At 57.9% G+C, this 27145-nt stretch overlaps 1 protein-coding gene across 1 annotated transcript; it reads right to left on the minus strand.

Annotated features, from left to right (window-relative positions):
* Positions 1 to 321: 321 nt before the first annotated feature.
* On the minus strand, positions 322 to 26136 carry NOL4L (nucleolar protein 4 like). The gene is made up of 7 exons (XM_081096993.1): positions 26001 to 26136; positions 8778 to 9055; positions 6436 to 6621; positions 6170 to 6361; positions 5787 to 5909; positions 4983 to 5184; positions 322 to 981 (listed from the first exon to the last, which is right to left on the minus strand). The coding sequence occupies exons 1-7, from the start codon at positions 26107 to 26109 to the stop codon at positions 761 to 763; spliced, it is 1311 nt and encodes a 436-aa protein (XP_080953119.1). The 5' UTR covers positions 26110 to 26136; the 3' UTR covers positions 322 to 760.
* Positions 26137 to 27145: the final 1009 nt, after the last annotated feature.

Consider the following 27145-nt stretch of genomic DNA (forward strand, 5'->3'; position numbering starts at 1 on the left):
GGAGTTGGGAGACAGCCATTCAGAGCAGGCTCGGGGCACATCCTGGAAAAAGCCCCCGCTGGAGTGTGAGGTAGAATACAGGTGGCCATGTCTGGGGCTTCTGTGAAATGGGGGGAGGGGGCGTGTGTTTGTCTTTGCTTTGCAGTGGGTGTGGGTGAGGTCCTCCTGCTTGGTGGTGCTGGGCACTCAGAGGGACAGCCCCTGGCGCCTGCCCCGCCACCGCCCCGCCCTGCGGCCCCGCCCGCGCCAGTGTAGTGATATGGAATGTTAGGGCACAGGGAGACATCCTTCTGATCAGACAGACACAGACTGGCAATCTGTACAAACACAAAAAAATCCATTTTCAAAAAAATAAATTACTAAGGGGAGAGGAAGAAAGGGTCCACTTTGTTTTTCTCAATAAATATGCAATTCTGCTCACCTAAGACTTGAAAGGTAATTATCTGGGAGTGGGATTCTAACATCAGGGTCCACGAAGATGATCTAACTAGAGCTGTGGCCCCAGCGCCCTGTCAGGGGAGCCCAGCCCTTCCAAAGCTGCCCCATTGGCCTCTTCCAAGCAGGTCAGAGCACCTGTGTGGTGAGATTCCAAAAAAAAGTGTCCTTGTGCCCAAAGTCTCAGGTGCTTGGAGTGTGGCTAGAAACAGCTCTCGGATCCCACCTCTTGCAAAAAACAAAATGTACCAACTGGTGAGGCAGGAAGCTGGGTCGGGCGGGACAGCCTCATTCCCGAGGGTAGTGCACTCCAGGTGCCGCTGGGTCAGTTCTGCTGTAAAATGAGGTTTTCCAGTTCGTCCGCCGAGCGCAGCAGGAAGGCGGCAGACTCTCGGTAGCCAGCGATGAGCTGCCGCACAGCACTGATCTCCGTAGGGCTGAGCTGGGCGGTGGGCATGGTCCTGCTGGTGCTGTTGCTGGAGGGCGTGGGGGTGGGCGTGGTGGAGGTGGTGGAGGCCCCGCCTTTCATGCTGAGGTCCGTGGGCCCTGTGGGGAGGGAGAGGGAGGGTGAGAAGGAGTGGACACCTTGCAGGGCACCTGGGAGGTGCTGCCATCCTTTTCGTTGTCCTGGGGGCCTGCTGTGGACCAGGCACTTGGGGGCCTGAGGCCTTTGTCTATCTTGATAGTTGTAACTCTAGTGCCTAGAATGGGGCCTGGGACCAGCAGACGAGACATGGGGTTCTCTGTTCACCCTCAGGGTGATCCTGCAAGGGAGGAAACGTGTCCTCACCACGGGACAGGTGGAGGAAGCCGAGGCCTGGCGGTTGAGAGGTTTCACCAAGATCACGTGTGCACATGGCTCTGCATTCAGCGTGCACGTGACAAGGCACGGGCTGTGGCGTCAGGCGGGGAACAGGCTCTCTGGCACTGACCACACCTCTGCTGCTTTCTGAGGACCGTCAGGTGGATGGTGCTCCCCCAGCAGGTACACAGCCTGGCTCTGTCTCCCCAAAGCGGTGAGCAGAGCTTCGGCAGGAACTGAGGCTACCCGAGAAGAAGGGCTGCTGGCGTGTCTGGTGGGCGTGAGGTATGTATGCGATCCTCCCCCAATGGTGCGGCTGTCAACAGAGGTGGGGGTCAGAGGCTGCAGGTAAGCAGGGGCCTGATCCCTGAGAGGGACGAGTGTGCAGTCCAGAGCCAGAGAGGAGCCATAGGAGACCAGGACGACAAACACCTGTGCGTGTGCGTGTACACGTGCACAGGTCGGGAAGGGACTTCTGTCCAGTGGAGAGAAGCTGTCGAGGCCAGCTGCCCTGCTTGGCCGTGGGAAAGAGGTGGGCCTAGGCGGGGAGTGCGGCCCGCAGGAGAGGGCGGGGCTGTTAGCCTGTCTCCAGAGGAAGCAGGGACCTTGAATCTCCCTTACTTTGAGGAGGTCTTTTGTGCCAGAGTGAGGGGAAGGTTAATGCTGCCGGACAGGAGAGAGTGTGGGATGGATGTGTGAGGGTTAGAATGGTCAGGACAGGACCCAGAAGTGCTGTCTGGAGAAATCACCTCCCCTTTGCAGGAAAGAGGGAGTGTGACATCTTCTGAAATATACTCGGGGTGTATGTTGGGGGGCCCACTGGCCCTGTTTCCTCTCCACCTTTTCCAAGCAGCTCTACAGGGTGGGCCACTGGCTTTAAAACAGGCAAGCCTGGGCTCGGCCTGCCCTTCCACTGCAAGGCTGTACATAGCTTCCCTGAGCCTCGGCTCTCTGTCTGCAGAATGAGGAGGCAGCTGGGGGCTGAGCCTGGCCTGTGAACCGCACAGCCTGCACAGGCCCCCGGAAAAGAGCTTTCAGACAGGTGCCAGGCTTTCTGAATGGGCTCTCGGGAGACACGGACACTCCTGGGATTGGAAAAGCATTCTTTTGAGGTGTTAGGTAAGAAAAGATCCAAGAAGTGAGGATCTGGAAGCTGGGGCTTCCTTATGGAGGCTTCTCTGACCCAACTAGGCCAGTGCCCCGTTCCCTCCCCACCGCCCTGTGCAGAGGTCATCTCCACGGTGTGTGAGGCTCTCGATCACCACCCCCCACCCCACCCCGTAGGTTCACGTTATTGGTTTCACTTGTTATTGGTTTCACTCGTTATTGCATTTACAGTGGCAGCTTTTATGCTGCTATAAAGAGAGATGGACAAGCTCTTGTATTGGAGACGTCTAGACCAGAAGTAACATCTTGGGAGAAATGATGGAAACTAGACTGCTGCTAAAAGGAGCTGGTGCAGACTCCAAATGGGGAAGGAAGTTGGAGTCTAAGATGGGACAGTGTGTCACATGAGGTTATTTTCTCCCTTGAGAACATGGGCCCTAGGAACTGACTTGCTAGGAATATCCTTGAAATTGTGAGTCAAGGGAACAGTTAAGTCTGTTAAAATGAAACCAGGAAGGAGTGGGGTTGTGACTTGCTGGAAACAGCAGCCAAGCAAGCGGCCAACTCCCCTGTTGGTGGCTAAATGAGAGGCCAGGTGGGAGCAGGGGTGCCTCTGGGGTCTCCTGGACGCGGCAGGGGCTGGACTCAGAGTGACAGGGGTTGTTTGGTTCCCTCTGGGGCAGCTCCCAGTCCCTCCAGACAATGTCCGGGGATGGCAGAGGGAGGCTGGAACCACCTGCACAGGTGGTGAGCTGGCCCTGGGCTTCCTCCTTCCTCCCTCCATCCCCAAGTCTTGTCCTCTTCACCCATGTTCAGGGCTGTCCTTCATCTCTCCTGGGCTTTAGCTACAGCCCAGAGAGGAGAAAGTCCGTTTCCTGCGGCCCATCTGATCGGAGCTATCTGCTCTCGGGCTCTGGTTACAGGAGGACGCTCAGGTTGCCAGGCGAGCAGGCAGAGCCCACGTCTGTTTAAGCTGATTTGCATCTCCAGATGACAACCTAATAAGCAAAGTAAGGAGCTCTGAGCCACTTGTATGGCTGCCCAACCCAGCGGCCCAACTGCCTGAGCAACCATTTAGAGGCTTCACTGGGAGAGAGTGGGACTGGGAGCCCTACAGCCATGCTGTTGCTGGTTGCTTTCCAACTGACTCAAGCCCAGTGCCCACTGGCAAGGAGGTAAATGAGCAGATCTCTGTCTCAGTGATCTGGCCAGCCGCCTCCACGGAACCAGGGTGCTCACAGACAGGAGGCTGAGGCTCAGGGAGGCCCCTGCGGGTGAGAGCAGGGCAGGGAGTCAGCAGGCCAGTGCTCTTACGAGCAGGAGCAGCCCGACAGCTGCAGCCCTGAGACAGGCCATGCCTCGTGGTGCCAGGTGGAGGCTCATCACCATCGCCTGCTGCCTGGGAGGGACGAGGGGTTCTAGCCTCCCCGTCCTGGGACCTGTCAGCTGGCCCTTCTTCTGGAAGGAAAGCGGTCCACCTGGACAGCTTCCACCCTCAGGCTCAGGGACTAGGGCCGGGCAGCCTCTTATTTTTAGGTTAAGAGGCATTAGGAAGGGATGAGGAGTTAAGCCCAGGCAGGAATCTTCCAGGAACCTGCACATACTTCCTGGGGGGGTCAAGGTGAGTGCAGGGTGCCTGGCTCTCTGCGATCGGCAGGGGCCAGTTCCCGCCATCACTGACTAGGAACACCCTGGGCCCTTCTGCAGCCAAGATTTTGAGAGGAATTCTCAGGCTTCTTTGGCCAAGACCTAGATCGAGGGTTCCCTGGCCTGTGGTTGGCACCTTCCTCCAACTATTCCTCAGGCAGCAACTTGGTGTCATCCCCAGCCCGGTGCCCGCCCGCCCCCCCCCCCCCGCCCCCCAATGCATACTGCTTCTGCCCTCCTGTTCAGATATCACAGGGGCAGACAGAGTACAATTTACAGCCTCCTTTGCTTAAAACCTATCAGTATAGAGATCACCCCAGGCTGTTCTCCCCCAGCGGGACCTGCTATCTCCCTGCCACACCCCACCTGGCCTCAGTGGGCATGGGCCCGAGTTCTCCGCTCCAGGTCCCACTCAGGAGCACCTACCTCCATGGGGAGGTTTCTGCCTTTTCAAGGATATTTCTCCAAGACTGGTCTAGGGCTAGGCGGCCCCAGAGTGGCCCGGGAAGAGTTATAGAGGAGCACCTAGGGACTCACGGCCCCGGGGGACCTGATGGGGCCAGGCCTGGGCCCTGCATCGGAAGGTAAAGACCTTCACCTCACAAGTAAGGTCCGGAGCTGAGGCTACAAGTGAATGGGGCCAGGCCTGCACCAAGTCCTGCTCCACCATCTCACTGAGCCTTGGTCAGGGAGGTAAAAGGGAGGTGTGGAGAGGATTCCACTCGATAAAGAGCAGGGCCTTGGCTGGATGGACCGCAGTGCTCAGCTCACAGGGCCATGAGCGGGGTGAGGCAGAGAGGCCCACAGTGCAATGAACAAAGCACACCTCCTTGGAGAGGGGAGGGCGGGGGGAGGGTTGTTGTTTGAATCAGTTGAAGTTTCCCTTGCTTTCCTCTCGAGGGACTGGCTAAGATGATGAGATGGGAAGGGTCCCTGAGCCATGAAGGAGTTACTTTTCCCCCTTCTCGAGGCCGTAGCCTCTTTCACTCACCATTACTGTGATTTCCTGTTTGCAGGGAGGCAGGGGGCTGCAGGTTGCTGCCCAAGGCCCCGTAACCGCGGTAACTGTAGTTGAGGCCGCCATTGACATACACGGGGTCCTGGGAGTAGGAGGAGGCTGGCAGTGAGTAGGTGGAGTGGGTGATGGCTGCAGAGTCCCGGGAGTGCTGCTTGTCCAGGGCTATGGGCTCGTCCTGCAGGGGGAGGGAGAGACAGTGGGGCCTTGACTTACAAGTGTCCCGACTAACGAGTTTTTCGAGATACGAGCCGTCTCTTGGCCGATTTTTTTGAGTTGCGAGCTAAAATTCGGGTTACGAGCCAGCTTCAGATACCCCACCGCTAGTTGGCGCAGCGAACGTCACAGTGAACGCCACAACATCAGCCCAGCATCACGTGTCTCACTCGTTCACTTTTTGATTTGACAAAGGAGTAATTTGAGTTACGAGCTCCGTCACGGAACGAATTAAACTCATAAGTCAAGGCCCCACTGTACTGAGGAACCAGAGGGGCAGCAAACCGGACAAGGTGGATGAAGAGTTTCTGAGACACAGTGCTGTGTCCTGCAGGACTGTTTCCATCCCTGGTCGTCTCACACAGGGCCCTCGGGATGAAGCCCAGATGCCCTCCTGGGTCTGCAGGGCCTGGGTGCCCAAGCTCTCCCCATCCCACTCGATCACTGCTGCCTTCTTGGTAGGTCCGCCTGGTCCCTCTGCACTGGGGGCCCCAATGTCTGTGGAATGACTGATGTCCGCCCCCCCAGAAGCAACCCCCTGACAGTGGCGGCAGCGAGCAGTACCTGCGAGGACTGGTAGATCTCCAGGCGCATCCTTTTGGCTGCTTTTCTCGTCTCGCTCTCACAGGCAGCTGCCAGGATGTTCTCGGCCATGGCCGAGGTCAGGTGGGGAGGTGTGGGTCTGGTCTGCAGGCAGAATGGGAACAGGGCAGTGTTGGGCCCACACAGAGACCCTGCCCTAGAGGTGCTGGTGGAGGGCCGGGGTCAGGCTTCAGGGCCGTTATCTATGGAGCAGGGCCTCTTAGGGACCTCAGCTCCCCACGCTGTGAAACAGGGATCATGGTGCGGCTCCTGGGACATTGGGAGGATGATGGGTAAAGTGTCTGGCCAAGGGGACGCCCAGCCATCCCGGAGGCTAGCTGGAGGTGACGGGGGGCTGGGCTCACCATCTCCATGCCGTTCTTCTTCATGCGCCGGCAGGACTTGAGGTACGTGCGAATGCGCTTGCGGGCCCGCTCTTGGAACTCGGGGAACTGCCGGCTGCAGGATTCGATGATGGCCTGGATCTTCTCCTTGGGCTGCTTGGAGATGGGCACCATGCGGTCCAGGTTCTCGTCCACAAAGAGACGCACAAACATCTGTGGGAGAGACAGGCGGTGGGGAGGGCTGGCCCTGGCTGCGGCCCCGCCCGCCGGACCGACCCGGTGCTCACGTTGAAGGCCTTGAGGCGCTCAGGGTCCATGCCCTCGGAGTCGTTCATCTTGTCATTGTCCTCGTGGTCGTCGTGGTCGTCGTCGTCGTCATCTGCTGTGGGAGCTCGGCCCACAGTCAGGTCCTCGGGGCAGCCACTGACCTCGGTCTTGATGGAGTCGTAGCTCCCTGAGCTGTAGGGGGGGGACTGAGAGAGGAAGGGCCGTCAGGCAGGCCCTCCATGGTCCCCGACAGGCCTCGGTGAGCTTAGGAACTGGGTACCAGCACACCCCCTGCCTCATGAGCCAAAGCTGCAAGGTCCTGAGCAAGTCACCCTCCCCTTCACCTTGGAATGGGGACAGCCACACTGCCCCCTCCTGGCAGCTGCAGGGAGGACTGCCGACAACAGTTCACCCAAGGCCTGGCGTCCGGGGGCACTGGGTGGAGGGTGTTAGTGGTTTACTCAGCAAGAGGCCACACCATGACCGGCCACGTCGTGTGAGGGAAAGGCAGACACAGAGAGGGTTCCCACCAACAGCCAGCCTCTTCTGGTTGTGCCAGATCTGTTCTGCTTTGGGGTTTTCTCCCCAACCCCCAAGGGGCTGCAACCCTGAGGTGATAACCGAGCTGTCACAAAAGCAGCCGTGTGCTGTCTGCTGGGGAGGAGGAACAGATGGGCTGGGAGAGGGAACCAGCCAAGGCGACAGGTCCATTAGGCAAAGTGTATTCCCAGAGCTCCCGGCGGGGGTCCTCCTGTCTGCTACCCGCCCCCTTTCTGCGAGAGCGGAGAGCCACTGAGGATAAAGGGGAAGACAACCAGGTGTCGCACACGGGAGGGGCGTTCACCCGAATACAGCACCACCCCCATCGGGAACGCACTCCCCTCCCCTCCCAGCTTCCCACCGTGTCACCCTCTGCAGCTCAGGGCCCACCTGGGGACACTGTCGTTGCCTTTCAGGAAGTTTGCATCTCTGGCGAGTCCTGACTTCACTTACTGGGATCCTGACTAGCGCTGTCCCTGCCCTCCAGGAGGTGGGCACCTAGCAGGTTGTTGGGCCCAGGAAACAAAGAGCTACAGGTCAGACCCTGCGATGTAGCCACAGGGTGGTCTGGCAGGGGTCACAGCTCTTGTTGACAAATGAAGAAAATGGACACCACCAGGCCTCCTGTGACCAATCCCACAGGCTTGGCCTCCCCGGAACCACTGGCCTTGTGCCCATCTCTTGATCCATACATAGACTTGAAAGGGGACAGCAACACCCAGGTCCTCTGGCCTGCCACTGGCTCATGCCAGACTTGCAATTGAGTCAAAAGACTTGTGCAAGTCACGTCCCAAACTGCTCCTTAGCCAGTCCTCTGGCAGGGTCAGCGGAGGCAGGAAACGTAAGATATGAGCTGTTGGTGGCACTCCTGCTGTCATCTTACTTCCTGGGCTCATACCTGTGGCCTGAGGCTTGGGGACAAACTCCCTCTCCAGCTCTTTGCTCACCGGGGACAGCAGCTCTGCCTTTCCCGTGTCCCAGGCAAAGAGGTCAGACCCAGCACGAGTGGGGCAGTATCCTGGCAGGTGTGGCTCGGTTGGTTGGGTGTTGTCAAGGGTGGCCAGTTCAATTCCTAGTCAGGGCACATACCCGGGTTGTGGGCTCAATCCCCAGTAGGGGTTGTGCAAGAGGCAGCAGATCAATGTCTCACTCTCACATCGATGTCTCTCTCCCTTCCTCTCTAAAAATAAAAAATCTTAAAAAAAAAGAAACCCAACTGGTGTGGCTCAGTGGTTGAGTGTCTTCCATGAACCAGGAGGTAACGGTTCGATTCCCAATTGGGGCACATACCCGGGTTGTGGGCTCAGTCCCCACTAGGGGCGTGCAGGATGTTTCTCTCCCTCCCTCTTTGAAATCAATTTTTAAAAAAGTATGGGGGGAGTACCAGATGGTGGGAGCACCTGCCCCGCCCACCCTGCAGCCTGGCCTATTGAGCCTCCCACCTCTACACCCCTTGGCCACACACAAAGACCTCGCCCCTTTCCCGTACCATCTGTAACACCGGGGAGGGGCCTGCCGAGTAGCCGGAGACGTGAGGCCTTGGGACTCTGCTGGAGGTGGCACTTGTGCTGTTAGCCAAAGCAGACTCTGTCTTGTGGGTGGAAGGGGACACATCACCCACCACTCCTCTAAGACGGGGACGCAGGCTCAGAGAAATGGCCTTGCTGGGGGTCACAGTGTGGTCCCCCCATACCAGAGCCTCCTCAGAAAGGCACCCTGGCCACCACCCTGACTCGGCATCAACTCTGGGCACAGACAATTTCACTTTAGCCTGGCACACCCTGGGGTGTCCAGGCTTAGGCGGGCCCATCGCCCCACACACCTCAGGGGTGGTCTTCACCCCGTACTTGACACGGCTCCGCAGTCCATCTGTGCCGCAGCTGTCCGAGGGGTAGGAGGGCGTGCCGAGGGACGTGCCTGGCGGGAGCTTATCACACAGGTTGATGGGTTGGTCCTCAGCTGCGGCCGTGAAGTCCATGGGGGCCACAGCGCCGTTGCCATTCATCTCGGGGAAGGCAGGGTCGCCCTGCGTGCTGCTCGAAGTGGATGGGTTCAAGGTGGAGGAGCCATTGCCGCTGCCACTCTCGGAGGAGGAGTCGTCTGAAACAAGAGGCCTGGGTGTGAGGCTCCACCCCAGTACCTACTATCCCTTAAGACCCTTTCCTCCCAGGGTACCATGGGCACAACAGCCACAGGGAGGACTTGCCCTGTGCCAAGCATCCCTGGGCAGGAAGTGAGCCCTGCTGTCCCTTTAGATATTCCAAGAGGCTAACCTGGCCAGAGGTGGGGGCAGGCTCCCTCTGCCATGAACTTTAAACACCACATCCAGGCTCATGGGAGGCCCAGCTTCAAGGGCTTGGGAGTGAGTGGCTATGACCTCAGGTCTGACTGGTCTGCTGCCTACCAGAGGTCCTTGGTCACCCCAGAGGCTGCTTGGGGTCTGGCCAGTGCCCCCCACCTTTCCCCAGCTCACCACAACCTTGCCCCTTCACACCCTTTCCCCACAGGATCTCCTCCTTACAGCAGGCCCTTGAATTTTTCCTTCCATTGTAACCTCCCAGCTCCCTCCTGCAAGCAGGCCCAGCGCAATCCTGGCCGCCTAGGCGCAGACACAGGGGCCCCCAGATCTGCCCTCTGTCCATGGTGCAGTGACCTTGGACACGGAGACTGCTGCAGGGTACAGGGTCTGCATGCCCTGCACCTCAGAGGGCCATCCCAGCTTTCATGAGGTGACAGCCCAACAAAGCTCTGTCGAGGGCGCCCCCTGCTGCGCAGAGACAGAATTGCCCACCCCGGAGGACACACGAACTGGTGGGCTAGACGTTTTCAGAGAGACTCCGGGCCCCGCTCCCACGCCCAGCCCAGCCTCCTGCTGATCTGCTGAGACGGCAGAGGCCGGCGGTACTAACTCGAACTCCCAGGTCAGTGTCAGGTGAGTACCATGTGGTTCTCGGTGGTGCCCGTGCGACTCTGCACCCGCACCCAGAACAGGGAGGGGGTGGGGGGGCGGCCACAGGGAACCCTGACCGCATCCCAGGCCACCCCTTCTCTAAGGCCAGGGTCGCGCAGCGCAGGACCCCACCCCCACCCTTCCAGCCGGCAGATTATGAAGATTTAGTCTTCAGTGCTGGGCGCACCAGCGCCTCCAGAGCGTCCCCATGGCGACTGAGTGGCTCTAGAGCCTCAACCAATCACTGGCCTCCCTGCTGCCAGGGGGCGGGGCCGGGCTGCCAGTCAAGCAGGCGGGTCCCTGGGCAGAGGGGGATGGGACAGGCCTAGGCCCAGTGGCACTCCTCCCGCTCAGCTGCCGCAGGTCCCTGGGCCAGGCTGCCTGGCCTCCTCTGTGCAGCCACCGCTCCCTCCTTCCTCCTACAGGGCAGCTCCAGTCTGCGCAAAGCTGCCCCACTGCTACCCCCTCCCTCAGCCACACTCCATAGCCCCCAGGCCTGGGGTCCTGCTACCCTGAGACCTCGCGGCCCATCCCCTCTCCTCCATCACCGATGGGCCTGGCTTTCTTCTGGTAGTTATCTCCAGCACCAATCCGGACCAGCAGTATTTACTGAGCATCTACTGCATGCTGGCCCTGGCCCTGCTGGGAAACAAAGTAGGGACTACAACTAAGGTGCAGGCCCTCCTGGGGGCAGATGTGAGTCACCCAACCACCGAGCACCCTCCGACCTCCAGACCACACCCACCCACCCACCCACCCATCTCCTTCACTGCCCTCCCTCTTCAGCACCCCAGCTCCCCTCTATCATATGGCCCCACCCCACTGTTTCCCAGCACTGGCCTCATCATCACTGCCCTGTTCAATAACCTCCCTGCTCCCCACAGCCTGCCCAGTGTGCTCTCGGTCCCATGGCCCCTGCAGTCTCTCCCCGGCCCAGGTCCCACTCTACTGGCCACCACTGGACCTACATTTCCAGACCTTTGCTTTGGGCACTGCTGCCTGCCTGCCATGTTACTTCCAGCTCAGTAAACGTCAGTCAGCCTTCAGGCCTGGCTCAAAGCCACCCTCCTTCTCCCTCTGTTCCTAGGAAGGAGGTACTCACATGGCCCAGGATTAGTCCTGGGAGCTGCCCTCCCCCCACCAGGGCAGGGCCCGTTGCTGGAGAGGCCCCCACACCCGAGGGTCCGAATCCTCCGCCAGGCAAGGATGGTCACTCACACGGGCCGATCCACTGAGCTCCCATCCCTCCACATCCTGGCACCACCCCAACAAGCCACTTGTTTGACCCTGGAGGTAGCATCTTCCTCCTCCTGAAGGAGGATGTAGCTAGAAGGGTCCACAGGTACCACATCTGGCCCTCGGTGAGCGGTCACTGCACTCAGCATGGGGATGAGGCCCAGCCACCCCTTCTCTGCAGGGCCACACCCCAGAGGCAACATCCCGACCAGGTTTTCTCCGGGAGTGTGGACCCCCTTGGTCCTGGCTTGAGTGAGCAGGAGACTCATGGGCTGGGAGGACACACGGGCAGGCACTCCCAGCTCAGAAGCCCAGGGTGGTGGCCCAGACTCTTGAGCTGCCAGTGTCCTTCTCCCACGGCTGTGCACCTGGGCTGTCCAGCCAAGGAACCACAGGTGGTGGCACCCCCCGCCCCACTACTCAGATGCCACCCCAGTTTGGGAAGCAAAGTGGCTGGGCAGATGAAACCTGTGAGCGCCTGGAGCCCAGACCTCCTGTGGCCGAGCATTCCGAGCTTTTAGAAGAAACTGGAACCTGCAACAGTGTATATGCAGATTTAAAATATTAGCGAATGACATACAATGTTTACGTTTTGAAAAACTGACAGATAAATGGATAAACAAAATGTGGTCTCTGTGCAATGGAACATAATTTAATCATAAAAAGGGAATGAAATTCTGACACACGCTACAGTATGGATGAACTTTGAAAACATTATGTTCAGTAAAATAAGCCAGACACAACAAGACAAATACTGAATGAGTCCACTTGTATACAATACCTAAAATAGGCATATTCATAGAGACAAAAGATATATATTAGGGCTGGGAGAAGGGGGGATGGGAGTTATTGCTTAATGGATACAGAGTTTCTGTTCAGAGTGATACTAACTCTACATTCATCTATAGGTTCTTGGAAACTGAGGCTTTAAGCAAAACAATGTATAAGAAAACTGATTTTACCACAGGCTAATTGATATAAACAAGCATTAAGTTCCTATGGCATATTTCTGGTAAAAAAATATCACCAAATTTCTAAATAAAGACCCCAAAAGACTTCTAATATTAAACACTGAAATAAATGTGAGCTATACATACATTTAAGAAAGATTAATAGCCCTAACTGGTTTGACTCAGTGGATAGAGCATCGGCCTGCGGACTCAAGGGTCCCAGGTTCGATTTCGGTCAAGGGCATGTACCTTGGTTGTGGGCACATCCCCAGTAGGGGGTGTGCAGGAGGCAGCTGATCGATGTTTTTCTCTCATCCATGTTTCTAACTCTCTATTCCTCTCTGTAAAAAATTCAATAAAATATATTTTTTAAAAAATAGATTAATAATGCCGAAACCGGTTTGGCTCAGCGGATAGAGCGTCGGCCTGCGGACTGAAAGGTCCCGGGTTCGATTCCAGTCAAGGGCATGTACCTGGGTTGCGGGCACATCCCCAGTGGGAGATGTGCAGGAGGCAGCTGATCGATGTTTCTCTCTCATCGATGTTTCTAACTCTCTATCTCTCTCCCTTCCTCTCTGTGAAAAATCAATAAAATATATATTTAAAAAAAAATAGATTAATAAAAACAAGATGATTATTTTCCAACCCGCTTATTCCAGTTCAGGGTCATGAGTGACCAGAGCAAATCCATGCAGGCAGTGGCACTGACCAGACTTGATTTTTTCCTATCACGTAACAAAGCGATGTTGAACAAAACGACAGATGTTATTCAAAGACCCGCTGTATTTTTGCAATGGTGCTGGTTGCACAACACTGTCCATGTACTTAATGCTGTTCAATTGCATGCTTAAAAAGTTCAAAGGGGAAAATTATGTTTTATGTATTTCACCACAAAAAAATCCAGGCCAGTAGGCCCCAGTTCATAATCTCCATTTCCTCCCACTCCATTTACCCAAAGGCCAAGCCTCTCCCACCTCCACCCGGCACCTGGCGGCAGGGCAAGCCAGCTACACACAGAGCCCACATCGGAGGGACAAGAGTCCCCAGAGCGGGTGCCCTCCAATCACGCCGCTTAAGCACCCTGGACCGGCGTGCTGGCCTCTGCCTGTGCAGCCTGCCCAGCAGCGCCTGCTCAGGGCTGCCCACAACTCGGGTCCTCCTGTTGCCAACTGGGTTCCAAGCAGAAAGCGGAGGGGCTGGTGGAGGGGGATGGACACGGGGCTACCTCTCTGAGCCTCAGATTCCTTTCCAAATGGTGTCATGTCTTTGTAGGGTGTATACTAGTACAATACCTGGTATAGACAGTAGGCACTAAAAAAAGTTGATTCCCTATACCCCACTTTCTCAATTCAAAATAGACCTACTGCCTCCACACACATCTTTCCCAGACTGCAACGTGGGCTTCTTGGGATCCCTAGGAGCCGGTGCCAAATCTGAGGAGGCACAGTGAGGGGAGGAGGGAGAGGACAGCACCCGGAAGATGCCGCTTCTGCCCCATTCTCTTCCTTTCTGGGACTCCTATTGGGTGTCAGGCCCATGAGAGACATTGGGGACACAGTGGTGAAAAGATAGGGGTGGCCACTGTCCTGGGGGTTCACGCTCTACTAAGCCAGAGATCAAACATACGGGTTCTGAAGGAGATGGGGCTCCAAAGGGAGCGCCGAGGGCTTTGATCCATCCCTTCAACTCCAGCTGTGGTCGGAGCCTTTGCACTGGCTGTTCCCCCCCCCCCCCCTCTCTCTCTCTCTCTCTCTCTCTCTCTCTCTCTCTCTCTCGTACATTCCTTCTCCTTCAGAGCCTTGCTTAAACATCGCCTTCTAGTGAGGCCTCCTTGCCCAGCCTCCTGCCCAGGCTGACCCCTCTACCTGTTTTTCCTAGAACATTTCTCACGTGTTTTCTCGTGGTCAGACCCGAGGTTGACAGGACTCTCCAGAAACCACATCCCTCTCTCTCAGTGATGGCGAACCTTTTGAGCTCGGTGTGTCAGCATTTTGAAAAACCCTAACTTAACTCTGGTGTCACATATAGAAATTTTTTGATATTTGCAACCATAGTAAAACAAAGACTTATATTTTTGATATTTACTTTATATATTTAAATGCCATTTAACAAAGAAAAATCAACCAAAAAAATGAGTTCGCGTGTCACCTCTGACACGCGTGTCACAGGTTCGCCATCACTGCTCTATCTGGGGAGGCATCCCTAGGCTTCCGGAGGAAGCAGGTGCCCCAGGCCTGGCCACTCAGCACGGCCCACCATGGTGATTAGCGACAAGCCAGTTTCAACCCAGGAAAGTCAGTCCTGGGGCTTGTCCTGGGGTGACTGGGAAGAAGTGCTCTCCCCCTTGGAGCTGAACGCCCCTGGCAGGGAGGCCCACACACTTATGGAAGCCAGTAATTTCCTTAGGGCTGGTGCTAAAGGGAGGTTGTGTCACGTGTGTCTGGTTTGGTCTGAGCAATTCATACTGCGCCCCCCCCCCCCCCCCGCCCCGGACAAAGGACTGGAGCCCAAGTCGGCTCTCTCCTTACGTGGCCCAGCACAGCCCAGGCCTGCCCCCAGCGTGGTCCTGCGGTGCAGGTACCTGCGGGAGGGGCTGGCTTCAGGACCGCCCCCAGCACCTAGCGCAGCACCCGGCACAGAGTGGGACAGGAGGGACAGAGAAACGCCAGTACCCCAGGCTGGGCAAGCCAGGTTTCTGGCCCATTCCTAACCCTTTCCTCTTCTCAACCCCTCCAAAAACATGTGCTTGAAGGAAGACACAGACACACACCCAAACCCCTGCTGCATGAGCTGCGGCAGCCCAGGCAGGGGCAGTGCGGGGCCTCGCTGCCTCCTGACCTTGGGCACAGCCCGCCTCCTTGGCAACTCTTATCTGCAGTCCAGGAAGTTGCTGCAGCCGCCCTATTGGGCTCTGACACTTTATGACCCTGTGAAAGAACCCAGCTGGCCCCACGGCACTGAGGACCTGGAACAGGGGGTGTAGGAGTTGGGCCTTCTAGGGGTGCAGGCCTCCAGCCTCAGGGCTCTTTGGACAGGCGCGTGTTCTGGTTAAAGACGCCCAGACCTGGAGCTGGGGGTGACCCTCTTGTTCCCACCTGTGCTGCTGTGCCAGGAGGTCCCTCCAGCATAGGCACCCCCCCCCCCCCCGAGGCCAGCCTGCTAGAGCCCAGAACAATGCCAGCAGGACAAGGCTGCCCCAACCTCGAGCCATAGAGAGAAGGGCGACTGGGGGGCTGCAGGGGAGCGGCTGGGGACCGCACCCCTTCTGGACATGTCCACAAAACGAGGCCTCCCTGGCTCTGATTTGGGCAGGACGAAGAGCCCCCCACCTGCACCCGGAATGCCTACGGGCAGGGAAGGCCTGCTGTGCCCATCTATTTAACGTGGGGCAATGTGCTGCTATTCAAATGGGGGAATTAGTGATGAATGGGGGAAATTGTTTCTCCCTCTGTCCCATCTCCAGAAGAAGACAAAAACCCCTTTTACCTCGGCAAACAATGCCCTTATGTGGGCTGGGCGCCCTGCAGCCTGCACAAGCCCAGCTCTGTGCGAGCCGCCAATCGCCACACCAGGCTCCAGGGCCACAGCCAGTGGCACCCTCTCCCAGGGTGAGACCCACACTGGCTCCCAAGGTGGGCTGGTCCGCCATCCCCGGGACCGTGGGCATATGGCCATGCCAGCCCAGCCGGCCTGGTGCAGGCTGCCTTCGGTGGGCAGAGGCGCAGCTGCTGGAGACACTGCCTCCCTCCTTCATGGCTCCATGGCAGCGGCGGCAGCAGCAGCAGCCGGGCAGGGGAGAACAGGGACATCAATAATTCACACACAAAGGAGAAGGCCGGGGGAGTGCAGCGTGCTGGAGCCAGCAGCCCCACCGTGCCTGGGCCAGGGAGGTGTGAACACCAGAGGAGCTGGGCCGGATGTCTGAAGAGCCGCCCCCTTTCTCCTCCCTCAGCCTTTGGGCTGCAGTCTGGGGCAGACTTTGCTCTGAATTTGGGGTGTGCACCTCGCTGGGCTGGCCTCCGCCTGCTTTGACAAAGGCCAGTGGCCTAGGCCGTGTTTACATGATGCATAGCTCCCCGGGAGTGCTCGGCTCCTGGCTGGCTACCCTGCTCTTCCTCCCGGAAAGAAGGGGGAGGGCCCCGGGTTCAATGGGGGTGGGGTGGAGACACTCAGAGGCTGGGTGAGGCAGTGCCACTGGGATCCCAGCCTCGTGGGTGAGGGGGTCACACTGGGCGCCTGCCCCCACCATCTGGCCTCCGGGTCCTGACTGCCCGCCTGGCTGCCCCTCCTGTGCACCCCACCCATCCCTGCGGTTCCAAAGGCTCCACTCTCACCTAAAGCCACCAGCTCAGGGACACCCGCACCTCTACTCACAGCACCCGCCTTCCTGCCCGAGCTTTTGTGACTCATTCCTTAAACAGGTGCCAACTCCGAGCAGGGCTGTCCAATAGACACAGAATGCGAGCCACACCTGGGAAATTTTCAGTTTTCTAGTAGCCACATTAAAAAAGTGAAAAGACACAGGCAGAATGAATTTTAATAACCTGTTTTGTTTAACCCAATATATCTAAAACATTGTAATTTCAACAAGTGATTACTACTGTGTTAAAACGGAGATATTTTACGTTCTCTTTCCATGCTAACTTTGAAACTCCCTGTTTCAGAGTTATGCACAGGACAGCAAACCTCCGTTCTCACGAGCCCTTTTCAATGACCTCTGTGGCTCCTGTATTAGACAGCGCAGACCGAGGTTTCTGTGACTTCCACCTGAAACTAAAATGATTTCTCTCAGTGCAGATCCTGGCCCCTAGGGAGGTGTCCAAGCTGGAGGGGAGAGTTGGGGTCTTGGGGCAGCTGGCCTGAGCAGGGCCAGTGAGGGGCACTGGGGACGGCGCCACCTTTGGTGGGGCGGGCACTAAGTCTGCGTGGAAGGCCAGCACGCCCGCCATGCCTAACGTGCATACCCACCCCCACAGCAGGCATCAGGGAGGAACCAAGGCTCCCAGAGGGAATTCATCAGCCGTCACACTGAGTGAGCAGCAGAGCCCAGATGGGCCTTGGTTTACCCCATCTGTACTATGGAGCAGACCCCACCCCTGTCCCCACCGCACGTCCTGTAGCCCCTCCCCCAGCACACACTGGCCTAAGTGCCCAGGAGGAAACAGTCCCAGGACAGACTGCCTGGGTCCGTGTCTTCCCAAGTTCCACACTCCCCCTGGCCCCACCCTCTAGGCCAAGCATAGGCAGTGGAAAATCAATGCTAATTCAATGTGCAAAGCTCTAGATGAGATGCCCACTCCACCCTCCCACCCCAAAACCAATCATGTGCTCTGAGAGCAAACAAAGCCACTTCGGGCAACCATGTGTGAATGATTCATGGGGCAGGGCCCTGCCCCTGAGCCTGTGTGTGTGTGTGTGTGGCCGGGGGAGGGGGGGAGTGGGGGTGGGCGGGGGTGAGGGCCAGGGAAACAGGTCTGGGTTCGGTGGATCCCAGTCCTTAGGTCAGAGTGATGACGCCAACGTGGCCCTGGTCACTTCCTGGTTCCTGGGAAAGTTGCCCTTGGATAGGCTCAGGGTGGTAATGCCTCTCCTTCATGCCCTCCCCCAGCTCCTCCCCAGCACAGCAGGGCCTTCCGCAGACGGTCAGCAGGCAGTGGGGTTCACATACACCCTGGGCTGAGGGGCACAGGCAGGGGCAGGCCCTGATGTGCTGATGGCCCAGGCGAATCTCAGGTGTGTGGGGGAGGGGGTCTCTCCCTCGCCCTCACCTCTCAGGCCCGGGCCTGTCCTGCACGAATGTCCTCACCAGGTGTCTGGGAGCCGGGGCCCGAGACCCTGGCAGCCTGCACAAGGCCAGGGCTGAGCGGGCCCCGCCTGCTCCTGGGATAAAGGATCCCTCCGTGCTGTCTCCCAGCCTCTCTTCGTCTTCGGTGTCCAGAGACCAGGACAGCCCAGCATTGTCTGTGCTGCCTGCAGCCCAGCTGATGATGGACACTTTCCTGTGGCCCAGGACTGCCAGGGGGGCCCGTGGCCAATTCCCGGAAGGGCTTGGGCCCCCAGTTCTCTGTTCCTGGGGGGAGGGGAGGGCAGGAGGCCACTGCCTCTCCATCCGGTGTGGATATTTAGAGCCTTACATAGGAGCAACAGCTCTTGCTCTAGAACGAGGAGGGTGACCTGTAGCCGGAGGAGGCGGCCCAGACCCAGTTTCCAGCCTCACCTCGGACAAGTGGGGTCAGGGGAAGGACAGGGCAAGATGTGCCTGTGACGGGGAGAGAAGGCTCAGCTTAAAAGCCCCCCGCAGGAAAAGGACGGCTGTGGTAAAGCGGCCACAATCCTCCCACCATGTGACAATGACCGGGGTGGATGCCCCAGCTCGGGTGTGGGGCCGTGGGAGGTGGCTGCATAGGCCATGGAACCCTATGGCCCCTGGAGCGGGGGAGCTGCTCTAACCCCAGAGGTGACCCCGCGGGAGGGCGACACCATCTGCAGAGGACACTAGCAGTGACCAAGGCCCGGGGGTAATGCGGCGACTGAGTCTGCCTGGCCTGGCCCCAACTCTCACTCGCCCCGTCAGCACTAGCACATGGTCCCCGCCCGTGCCCTTGCACGAGCAGCTTCCACCACGGGCTGAGGACGCTCCTGGGGCACCCATGGTTGCCCGGCACAGTGACTGCCCAAACAGCTGGACGGCAGGACAAACTTGCAGCTGAGCTTGGGACAGATCTGGGGTTTGCAGATCACGGAGCAAGACTCGGGGTTCCCTGACGGGCTCTGGCACATGTGGGTGGGGAATGGGATGGGAACTCAGGAGAAACTGCGTAAGTATCCAGACCCTCCACGCCCAGCTCCCTTTCCAAAGAGATAAAACTCTAGGGCCGTGGTCGGCACACTCATTAGTCAACAGAGCCAAATGTCAACAGTACGATGATTGAAATTTCTTTTGAGAGCCAAATTTTTTAAACTTAAACTATATAGGTAGGTACATTGTTATTAACTTAATTAGGGTACTTCTAAGGCTTAGGAAGAGCCACACTCAAGGGGCCAAAGAGCCGCATGTGGCTCGCGAGCCGCAGTTTGCCAACCACGGCTCTAGGGGATTGAGAGCAGGGGCTCAGGGCACTGGTGTGAGTGTTGAATAGAAAGCTGTGGTCAGAACCCTACAGGGTGCCGGGGGCAGAGGGGACCAAGAGAGACCTGAACAGGTGAGGAGGCAGGACTGGACCAAGCAAGGAGGGACCACAGCAGCTGGCAGAGGTGAGGAGGACGACTCTCCAGTCTGTGCTGATCCACCTATAGCCCCTCAGCCTGTGGCCATGGACCCCAGCCTCTGGTCCTTCGGTGAGCCCCTCGCACCAGCCTGGCCACCTCAGAGGAAACGGCCCCATAACCGTTCACTGAGCCTCCCCCGCACCAGGGGTGTGCTGAGCCCTGCCCACACATCACCCAGTCTTCACCCACCGTAAGCGAGGGGCAGTGATTTGGCCCAGGCCACACAGCCAGGGAGGAGGGCGTGGAGGCAGGATCCGAGGTTGGTGGCTGGGACCTGGGGCCTGCACACATCCCTCACCCCAAGACCACTGTGGGGTCGGGGGAGCAGGGGAGAGGAGAGGCCCTGCCGGTGAGGAAAGGAGAGGCACCGCCACTGTAACCACTGGGCCCCGGGCAAGCAAGTCACACCCCTGGCTCCCCGGGGGACTGCCCTGTCGCCAGTTTGCATTTCTGGGCAGTGGAGGGCCCCACCTGAGGGGAGCAAGTCAGGAGGCAGAAAGCCTTGGTCTCACAAAGAACTTCTGAGGACACAGAACTAATGGTTGTCGTCACCCAGGCCACACTAGAGGCAGAAGCCAGGGGTCAGAGGGGCACAACTTGCTTTAAGACCGCACTGCAGGGGCAGGGAAGGCCAGGGCCCCCTCAGGAGAGCCACAGCCGAGTACCAGGGCCCACCTGCAGGGAGCCGTGTCCAGTTCAGACCTCAGGCCCACAGACGTGACTCCACCTCTCTCCATGTTCCCAGCATTCTTGCAGGCCACACCCTTGCCTGCATACGAAGCTTCTGGAGACATGCGACCCAGGGGCCCCGATCCTGGCCTTCAACATCTTCCTCCCCTTCCAAGCCTCCTCCTGACGTGCTGCCCGAGCTGCCCAGGATGCCTCAGGCCGGCCCCAGCGGCCTTCAACATCACGCCAGCATGGCCTGCTCCGAGAGGCCTTCGCTGGCCCAGTCTCTGCCCCTGGCTACTCAACAGCCATTTGCTGATCACTTGGGGGGGGGGGGGGGCCTTAGGATTCAAGCCTTAGTCCTGAGGACACTCCCTGAGGCACTGTTTGTTTGTTGTTGTTTTTTAAATATGTCTTTATTGACTTTTTAGAGGGGAAAGATAGAAACATCGGTGAGAGAGAAACATCGATTGGTTACCTCCCACATGCGCCCCGACCAGGGCTGGGGGTCGAGCCTGTAACTGAGGCATGTGCCCTTGACTGGAATCGAACCGGACCCTTCAGTCCAAAGGCTGGTGCTCTACCCACTGAGCCAAACCAGCTAGGGCAAGGCCCTGTTTTTAATGAAGCAAAAGGGGGACTTACATGTCCTTCCCCATGAGTGGCCCAAACATTGGTTCTGGAGTCAGAGAGACTATGGTCTGGGCAGGTTATTCCCTCTCGGTAGGAAAAGCAGAGCCATCGCCGTGACTCACAGCGTCCCCGCCTGTCACCAGCTGGGGACCCAGCACACAGAGGGCCCAGGAAGGGGCCCCCGACACTGAACTAACCAAACAACCTTTAAAAATGCCACCTCAGTCACAGGGGCAGAGGCAAACGACATTAAGTGGGGGAAAAAGATGGCCGCAACGACATGGTCCCCTCCCCGCTTTTTGAAGAAAATGAGATTGATTATACACGGAGAAGATCAAGAAACATATGCCCCAAACATTGGTCTTTTTTATTTTCATTTTTTTTTCCTCTATCTTGTTCTAAATTTTTTTACATTGAATGTAATACTTTAGAAATAAGGAGAAAAATAAGATACATTTCTGCGGAGATGCCCCTTTTGCCCTCAGAAGCTTATAGCCCCAAGGGCAGGCTCCTTCAAGGCAGGGTGGGCTGACGGTTGTTGGCATGTCACGGCAGAGGCTCGCTATTCCCATGACAGACCTGATGACGAGCCTGAAAGAACCAAAGGCTCACAGCCCGGTAATGGGCACTGGGGGGGAGGCCCAGGCCAGCGGGTCAGCTGGCTCCCTATCCCCAGAGGGAAGGAAGCTCTGAGGCCCCGAGGAGCGTCTCATCTGAGAGGCTCAAACAAGAGGCCCTGGGACGCCCCAGGACACCACCCAGCCGGCAACTCCTGGTGACCCTGCAGGAAAAAGGAAGCAGGACCCCCAGTTCTCCTGGTGCTGATTTCCTGTCTGCCCCGGGGGTGAGTAACGTCCGCTCCCCACCCCCATGCGTCCCTTCTGAAGGCCAGGCCTCACATTTTCCGTTCAGGAAGGGGCAGAGCAAGAGGCCTGGTGAAGCACATCAAGAGGAAAGGGAAGGAGGGGGCCCTGGCCTGGCGCTGCCTGCTGGAGTGGGGACCCTGGCCTCGCCACGTACCCGATGGCCAGGGGGCCTGCTGGCTCACCTGCCTGGGAGCCTGCCCTCGTTCACTCTTGCATTCACTCATTCATTCAACAGACATTTTGGTCTGCCTGCTCTGGGCCTGGCCCTGTGCTCTCAGGGTGCTCATGGTATCCGGGAAGAGACGGGCATCAGATAATCCACTGACAGAGCGTCATTACAGACTGACACGCTGTTCAGGCCCAAGTCAGCACCAGACCACAGTATCTCTGGGCAAAGTCTCAACAGCTGATTTCTCCCAGGCATCCTCTCTCCAACCCCAAAAGGCAGCCCTGGGCCAGAGTGCTTTTCCAGGCATCTGTGTCGAGACCAGAGTGCTGTCTGGACTCCAAAGAAAGCGCAGAGCCTCAGCAGGCTTAGCGGTGGTCTGGAGGGGTCTTGGCTGTGTGTGAGCAGCACGGGAGGGGTCGCTCTGGGCCCCTGAAAAGGCAATGCTCTGGGTGTGTGTGTGTGGGGGGGGGGGGGCTCCTCTGGTTCCCAGGCTTCCGTGCCCGTTTCTGGGGAAGAGAGGAACAACTGTTTTTTAAAAATATATATTTTATTGATTTTTTTACAGAGAGGAAGGGAGAGGGATAGAGAGTTAGAAACATCGATGAGAGAGAAACATCGATCAGCTGCCTCCTGCACACCCCCCACTGGGGATGTGCCCGCAACCCAGGTACATGCCCTTGACCGGAATCGAACCTGGGACCCCTTGAGTCTGCAGGCTGACGCTCTATCCCAGGGGTGGGCAAACTTTTTGACTCGAGGGCCACAATGGGTTCTTAAACTGGACCGGAGGGCCGGAACAAAAGCATGGATGGAGTGTTTGTGTGAACTAATATAAATTCAAAGTAAACATCATTACATAAAAGGGTACGGTCTTTTTTTTTTTTAGTTTTATTCATTTCAAACGGGCCGGATCCGGCCCGCGGGCCGTAGTTTGCCCACGGCTGCTCTATCCACTGAGCCAAACCAGTTAGGGCCGGAACAACTATTTATCGAGACCTGGTCCCCAGAACCTCACACATGGCCTTCACGCGTGCCAAGGAGGAAGAGGGCAGCCTGCGCACCTCCTGCCTCAGGCCAGGTGCCCAAATCCGCTCCCTGATCCTGTTTCCTCTCCTGACAGGAGACAAGGGTGATGTGCTCACCACGGCAGCTATAGCCCCAGCGAGGAAGTGCCTTGCAAGTGGTGCTCCGGCCAGTGCTGTGATTTCAGGGAGCTGGGAATGGCTACAGAGAGATCTGTGAAGTAAAGCCTGCAGGCAATGGAGGGAGGGCTCGGGGAAGAAAAATAAGCTTACTTGACTGCAAGCACACTCGCACCGGCTGGCAAACCTCGAGAAAAGCTGCGGGGATGGGGAGCTGGCCTGTTTATCACTCATTCCTGGGTGTCAGCCCTGGAACCTGCCCTGCCTTCATCTGCCTTTGTTAAAACTTGAAAAGTGAGGAGGAGGAGGAGGAGGAAGAGGAAAAACCCAACTTGTCCTCAACAAGGGGCAGACCTATATCCTCTCTGGTAGGTCTCAAAAAAGTAGTTCCTCTATTCATCCAGACCACGAGTATTCAGCAGGCCCCTCCAATGTGCCTGGCATGCAGCTCCAGTCACTGGGACGGAGCAGAGAGCGACACTGACACGGTCCACATCTCAGAGCTCACGGTGGGGGCCTCAGACATCATCTTCCCAACTTGCCACTTCCATGGGTTAGAGATGGTCAGTGGGCCTGGGGAAGCCTCTGGATGAAGGCATACGAGCAGGGAGCGGAGACCGTGGAGGGCTGTGGCTGGGTGTGGAGTGCAGCGCCAACTAGAGCTCCTGCTTGGCCTGTCCCCACTTTCGTTAACAAGAGGGGACATGAGAACACCCTGCAGCCCCGATGGTCTCCCACTGACTCACTGACGGGAGCGGGAGCTCAGGCTGTCTGCACTCTAAGTACCTTCGGAGAAGGACGCTGGCTGCATGCCACTGTGGGAGCTGGAGGGCTGGACGAGGACTCCGGGCTGGGGCTGTGTCAGCCACAACCCTTTGGGAGCCCATTGCTTTGGTCTGACATGGCGTCACCAACAGATCTGGGACCAGAAGGGCCAGCAGGCTGGGCATTCTGAAGGCCTGTGACCCCCGCACAGGGCTTAGGTTGGCCTCTGGCCAGCACATCAGCCCACAGCCTCCAGACACAGCCTCTGATTAAATAATTAAATTGATGGTATCATGGTCAACACCATCCTCCCTGTCTCCAGCTCTGGCTGCCCGCCCTGATAAACACCCATGTTCTGTCAGCAGGCCAGCCTGCCTCAGCCCAGCACCCAGGCCAGGGGGACCTGAATGGCAGGGGGCGAGGTGAGGGGAATATTAGTGACCACACCCAGGCTGGGCTCCCCAAAAGGCTCCTGGGGGACCAGCTCAGGACATGCTGACCCCACCAGCCTCTCTGCGCTTCTCTCTGCTTCATCTTCATGATTCTGCTGCCTCGGGGCAGCGGGCCAATGATGCTGAGGAAGCCCGTGACCACCCCAGAAACACTCCCTTCTGGAGCCCGGAGCCCCCCAAATCACCAAATCTCCCTGGAACTGTCTCCAACGGAGGCCAGACCTCCGAGGGTGGTTGTGGGGAGCAATACCACAAGACTTGTCTGAGAATAAGCTGGGGCCCCATTCAGTCCTACTGCTCTGAGTTTAAAAAACAATGTTCTGGCCCTAGATGGTTTGGCTCAGTGGATAGAGCGTCAGCCTGCGGACTGAAGGGTCCCGGGTTTGATTCTGGCGAAGGGCACACGCCGGGGTTGCAGGCTCGATCCCCAGTAGGGGGTGTGCAGGGGGCAGCCAATCAATGATTCTCTCTCATCACTGATGTTTCTATCTCTCTCCCTCTCCTTTCCTCTCTGAAATCAATAAAAATATAAAAAATAAAATACTCTCCTTCTTTAAAAAAACATGTTCTGGATCCTTCTTGGGAAAATATAACTGACACTCTAGGCTGAGCGTTGTTGTAGGGGCCCTTGGTGTAGCCCTTGGGTGTGGCTCTCAATCACTTCAGCTGAGGAGGGAGGTCAGCTGTTGGGCACTTCCCAGCCTCAGCGCCCCCAGCAGCATGTGGCGGCCCCCGCCCAGGTCCCCACCTGCTGGGAAAGCTAGAAGGTAGTCCTGGTCTGGGGGCTGGAAGCACAAGGGGTTGTGCTGACCTCACGAGGTAGCAAGGCACAGAAGCCTTTTCTTTCCCAGCAGCCTTGCACCCTCTTCTCAAAGAGCCACCTCCTGAGCCCCCCAGCCCTGGCCCAGCCACCCAGCTGCCTCGGGCGGAGTCTCCTCCCAGACAAAGCCGGATTCAGGTCTGAGAAAGCAGTCAGAGGCGAGCGGTTCTGCCATGGAGATGAACTTTGACCCAAACTGCAAGGCTCCTGCCCCTTATTTACTCTTTAAGCCTAACCCGTTTCACAGAGTTAACATTACACCCCTTTTTAACCCTGCACCTCCCTCTCACATTCCAGGCCCCGACCTTCGACCCCTCCTAATTGCCAGCTCTACACCCCAGTTCTCTGAGGCCTGGTGTGGCTCATCCCCTAGCCCCAGTCACCTCCTCCCCAGAAAAGGGAGCCCAGCCAGGACACTGGCCATAGGTGCCCGCTGAGGCCAACAACCGCACCTAACAGGCAGGCACTGGAGCCCCGTGCCCAGCATCCCGGGGCCGCCACGAGGGGGCACTGGAGTAGCCTCCTGGGCGTGACTTCTGAGCCCAACTCTCCCACCCCAAAGAGGAAGTCTCTCTTCTCTGGGAGGCTGGAGGTGGTGCCTGGCAGGCCCTGGAGGCAGCAGGGCCAGGGCAGGGAAGAGTCCAGACAGCTCCTCAGCCCTGGCCACATCTCATCCCCGGGACGGGGGGCACGTTTTCAAGTGCACTGCCTGCTCCATCGCCAGGTGACAGGCAGGGACCCTGTCCCTACAGCCTTCCCTCAGAGCGGCAGACGCCTGGCGTTGCTTTCACTGCTGCACAAATGAACTGTTCCGAGCCAAGCACACTGTTAACCACCCAGACCTGAATCGTGGGAACTCAGAAATCACATCAGCTCCTGAGCATCAGGACAAACAAGCCAGCATGATGCCCGCCGTCAGGCGACCAGTCCCCGAGAGCCATTCATTCACCTTTGGGAGGAATGACCTGGTCTCCCTGGAACCGGGAGCTAGGGCCCACGGAGATGTGGCGAACATTGTGGGGGCACCTGTAAGCCTGGGCCACCCCCAGAGGTCCTGGCCCAGATTCCTAGGGCCCTGTTGTCCTGCACGGCCTCTCCCCCACCAGCCACCGAGAGACACTCACCGTCCTCTTGGCTGTGGAGGTTCTGCGGGCTCCGCATCCTCTCGTCCTGGCTGGGACTCAGGCTGGAGGCCAGGTGTGGGTCAGCTGACATCCATGTGGAGTCGTTCATATCAAAATCTTCACTGCTCACAGAAGTTTCATCCTGATCAGGGACAAAGAAGGTGGGTGTTCAACAGGGATGGGCTCTCAGCAGCCCTTAGGCCGCTCTGTGAGCGAAGCCCAGGGCCCGTGGGCATTTGCCAGAGCTCTGGAGACCACGAGAGCCTCCAAACCTTGCAGAGGGGGCTGGGTTGCTCCCAGCCCCCCGTGGAAGTGGCTCGGGCTTGGGCTCTGGTTCCTGTCGGAAGCCAGGGCTGAGGGCCGGAGCTCTGTAATTGAAGACAATTACGAGGTCTCGCATCCTGTAGGGGCGGATGGCAGGGCCTGGCTCTTACCCTTGTGAGCCAAGGTTGAAACAAGCACCGTAAACAAAGGCCACAGCTCCCCGCTCCCTACCCACTGCCTGGGGAGGAGGGCTCACTGTGAACAGGGCCAGGCAGCCAGAAGTGGGTAGCAGGACATGCCGGGCACCTCCCAGGACAAGCCAATCGTCCCACCAGGCCTACCACCCTGACCCCCATGGAGCATGCATGGAATGCCTTTCTCCCACTCCCCCAGCCCAGAGGACATTTCTGTCTTCCTTCTTTCTAACCTTTGCTGTGCTTCAAAGATATGCTCTTGGGCAGCTTCCAGAGCTGAAAAGGCCAGCCCCAGAAGTGTAGAGAAGGAAGGGGGTGGGGCAGGCAAGGGTTCAGATCAGACCGCAAAGGGGGTTCGGCTCAAGGGCCTAGGGGACCGCTAGGGCCTTCCAAACAGCCGGAGGGCCTGCCAGAGAGGAGAGCCTGCTGAGAGGACCACGCCTGCCTCCTCTCCCCTCACTGGCTTCAGTGAGCACTTGGCCAGTCATCCGGGAACCCCTGGGGCGGGGCCCCTTCAATCCAGCCCTCCAGTGGGAAGGGACCCCACCTCCTCTGGCCCAGCCTCCTTCAGGAGCAGCAAGCAACTGTGTTTGGAGGTGGCTGTAAATCTCAGAAAGATGACCCAGCAACTCCCACACCCCTGATTTCTGACTGCCCACCCCCCCTGCCCCTCCGGCAAGATACAAT

This window comes from Myotis nattereri, assembly GCF_964212035.1.
Source record: "Myotis nattereri genome assembly, chromosome: 8".
NCBI classification, from domain to species: Eukaryota; Metazoa; Chordata; class Mammalia; order Chiroptera; family Vespertilionidae; genus Myotis; species Myotis nattereri.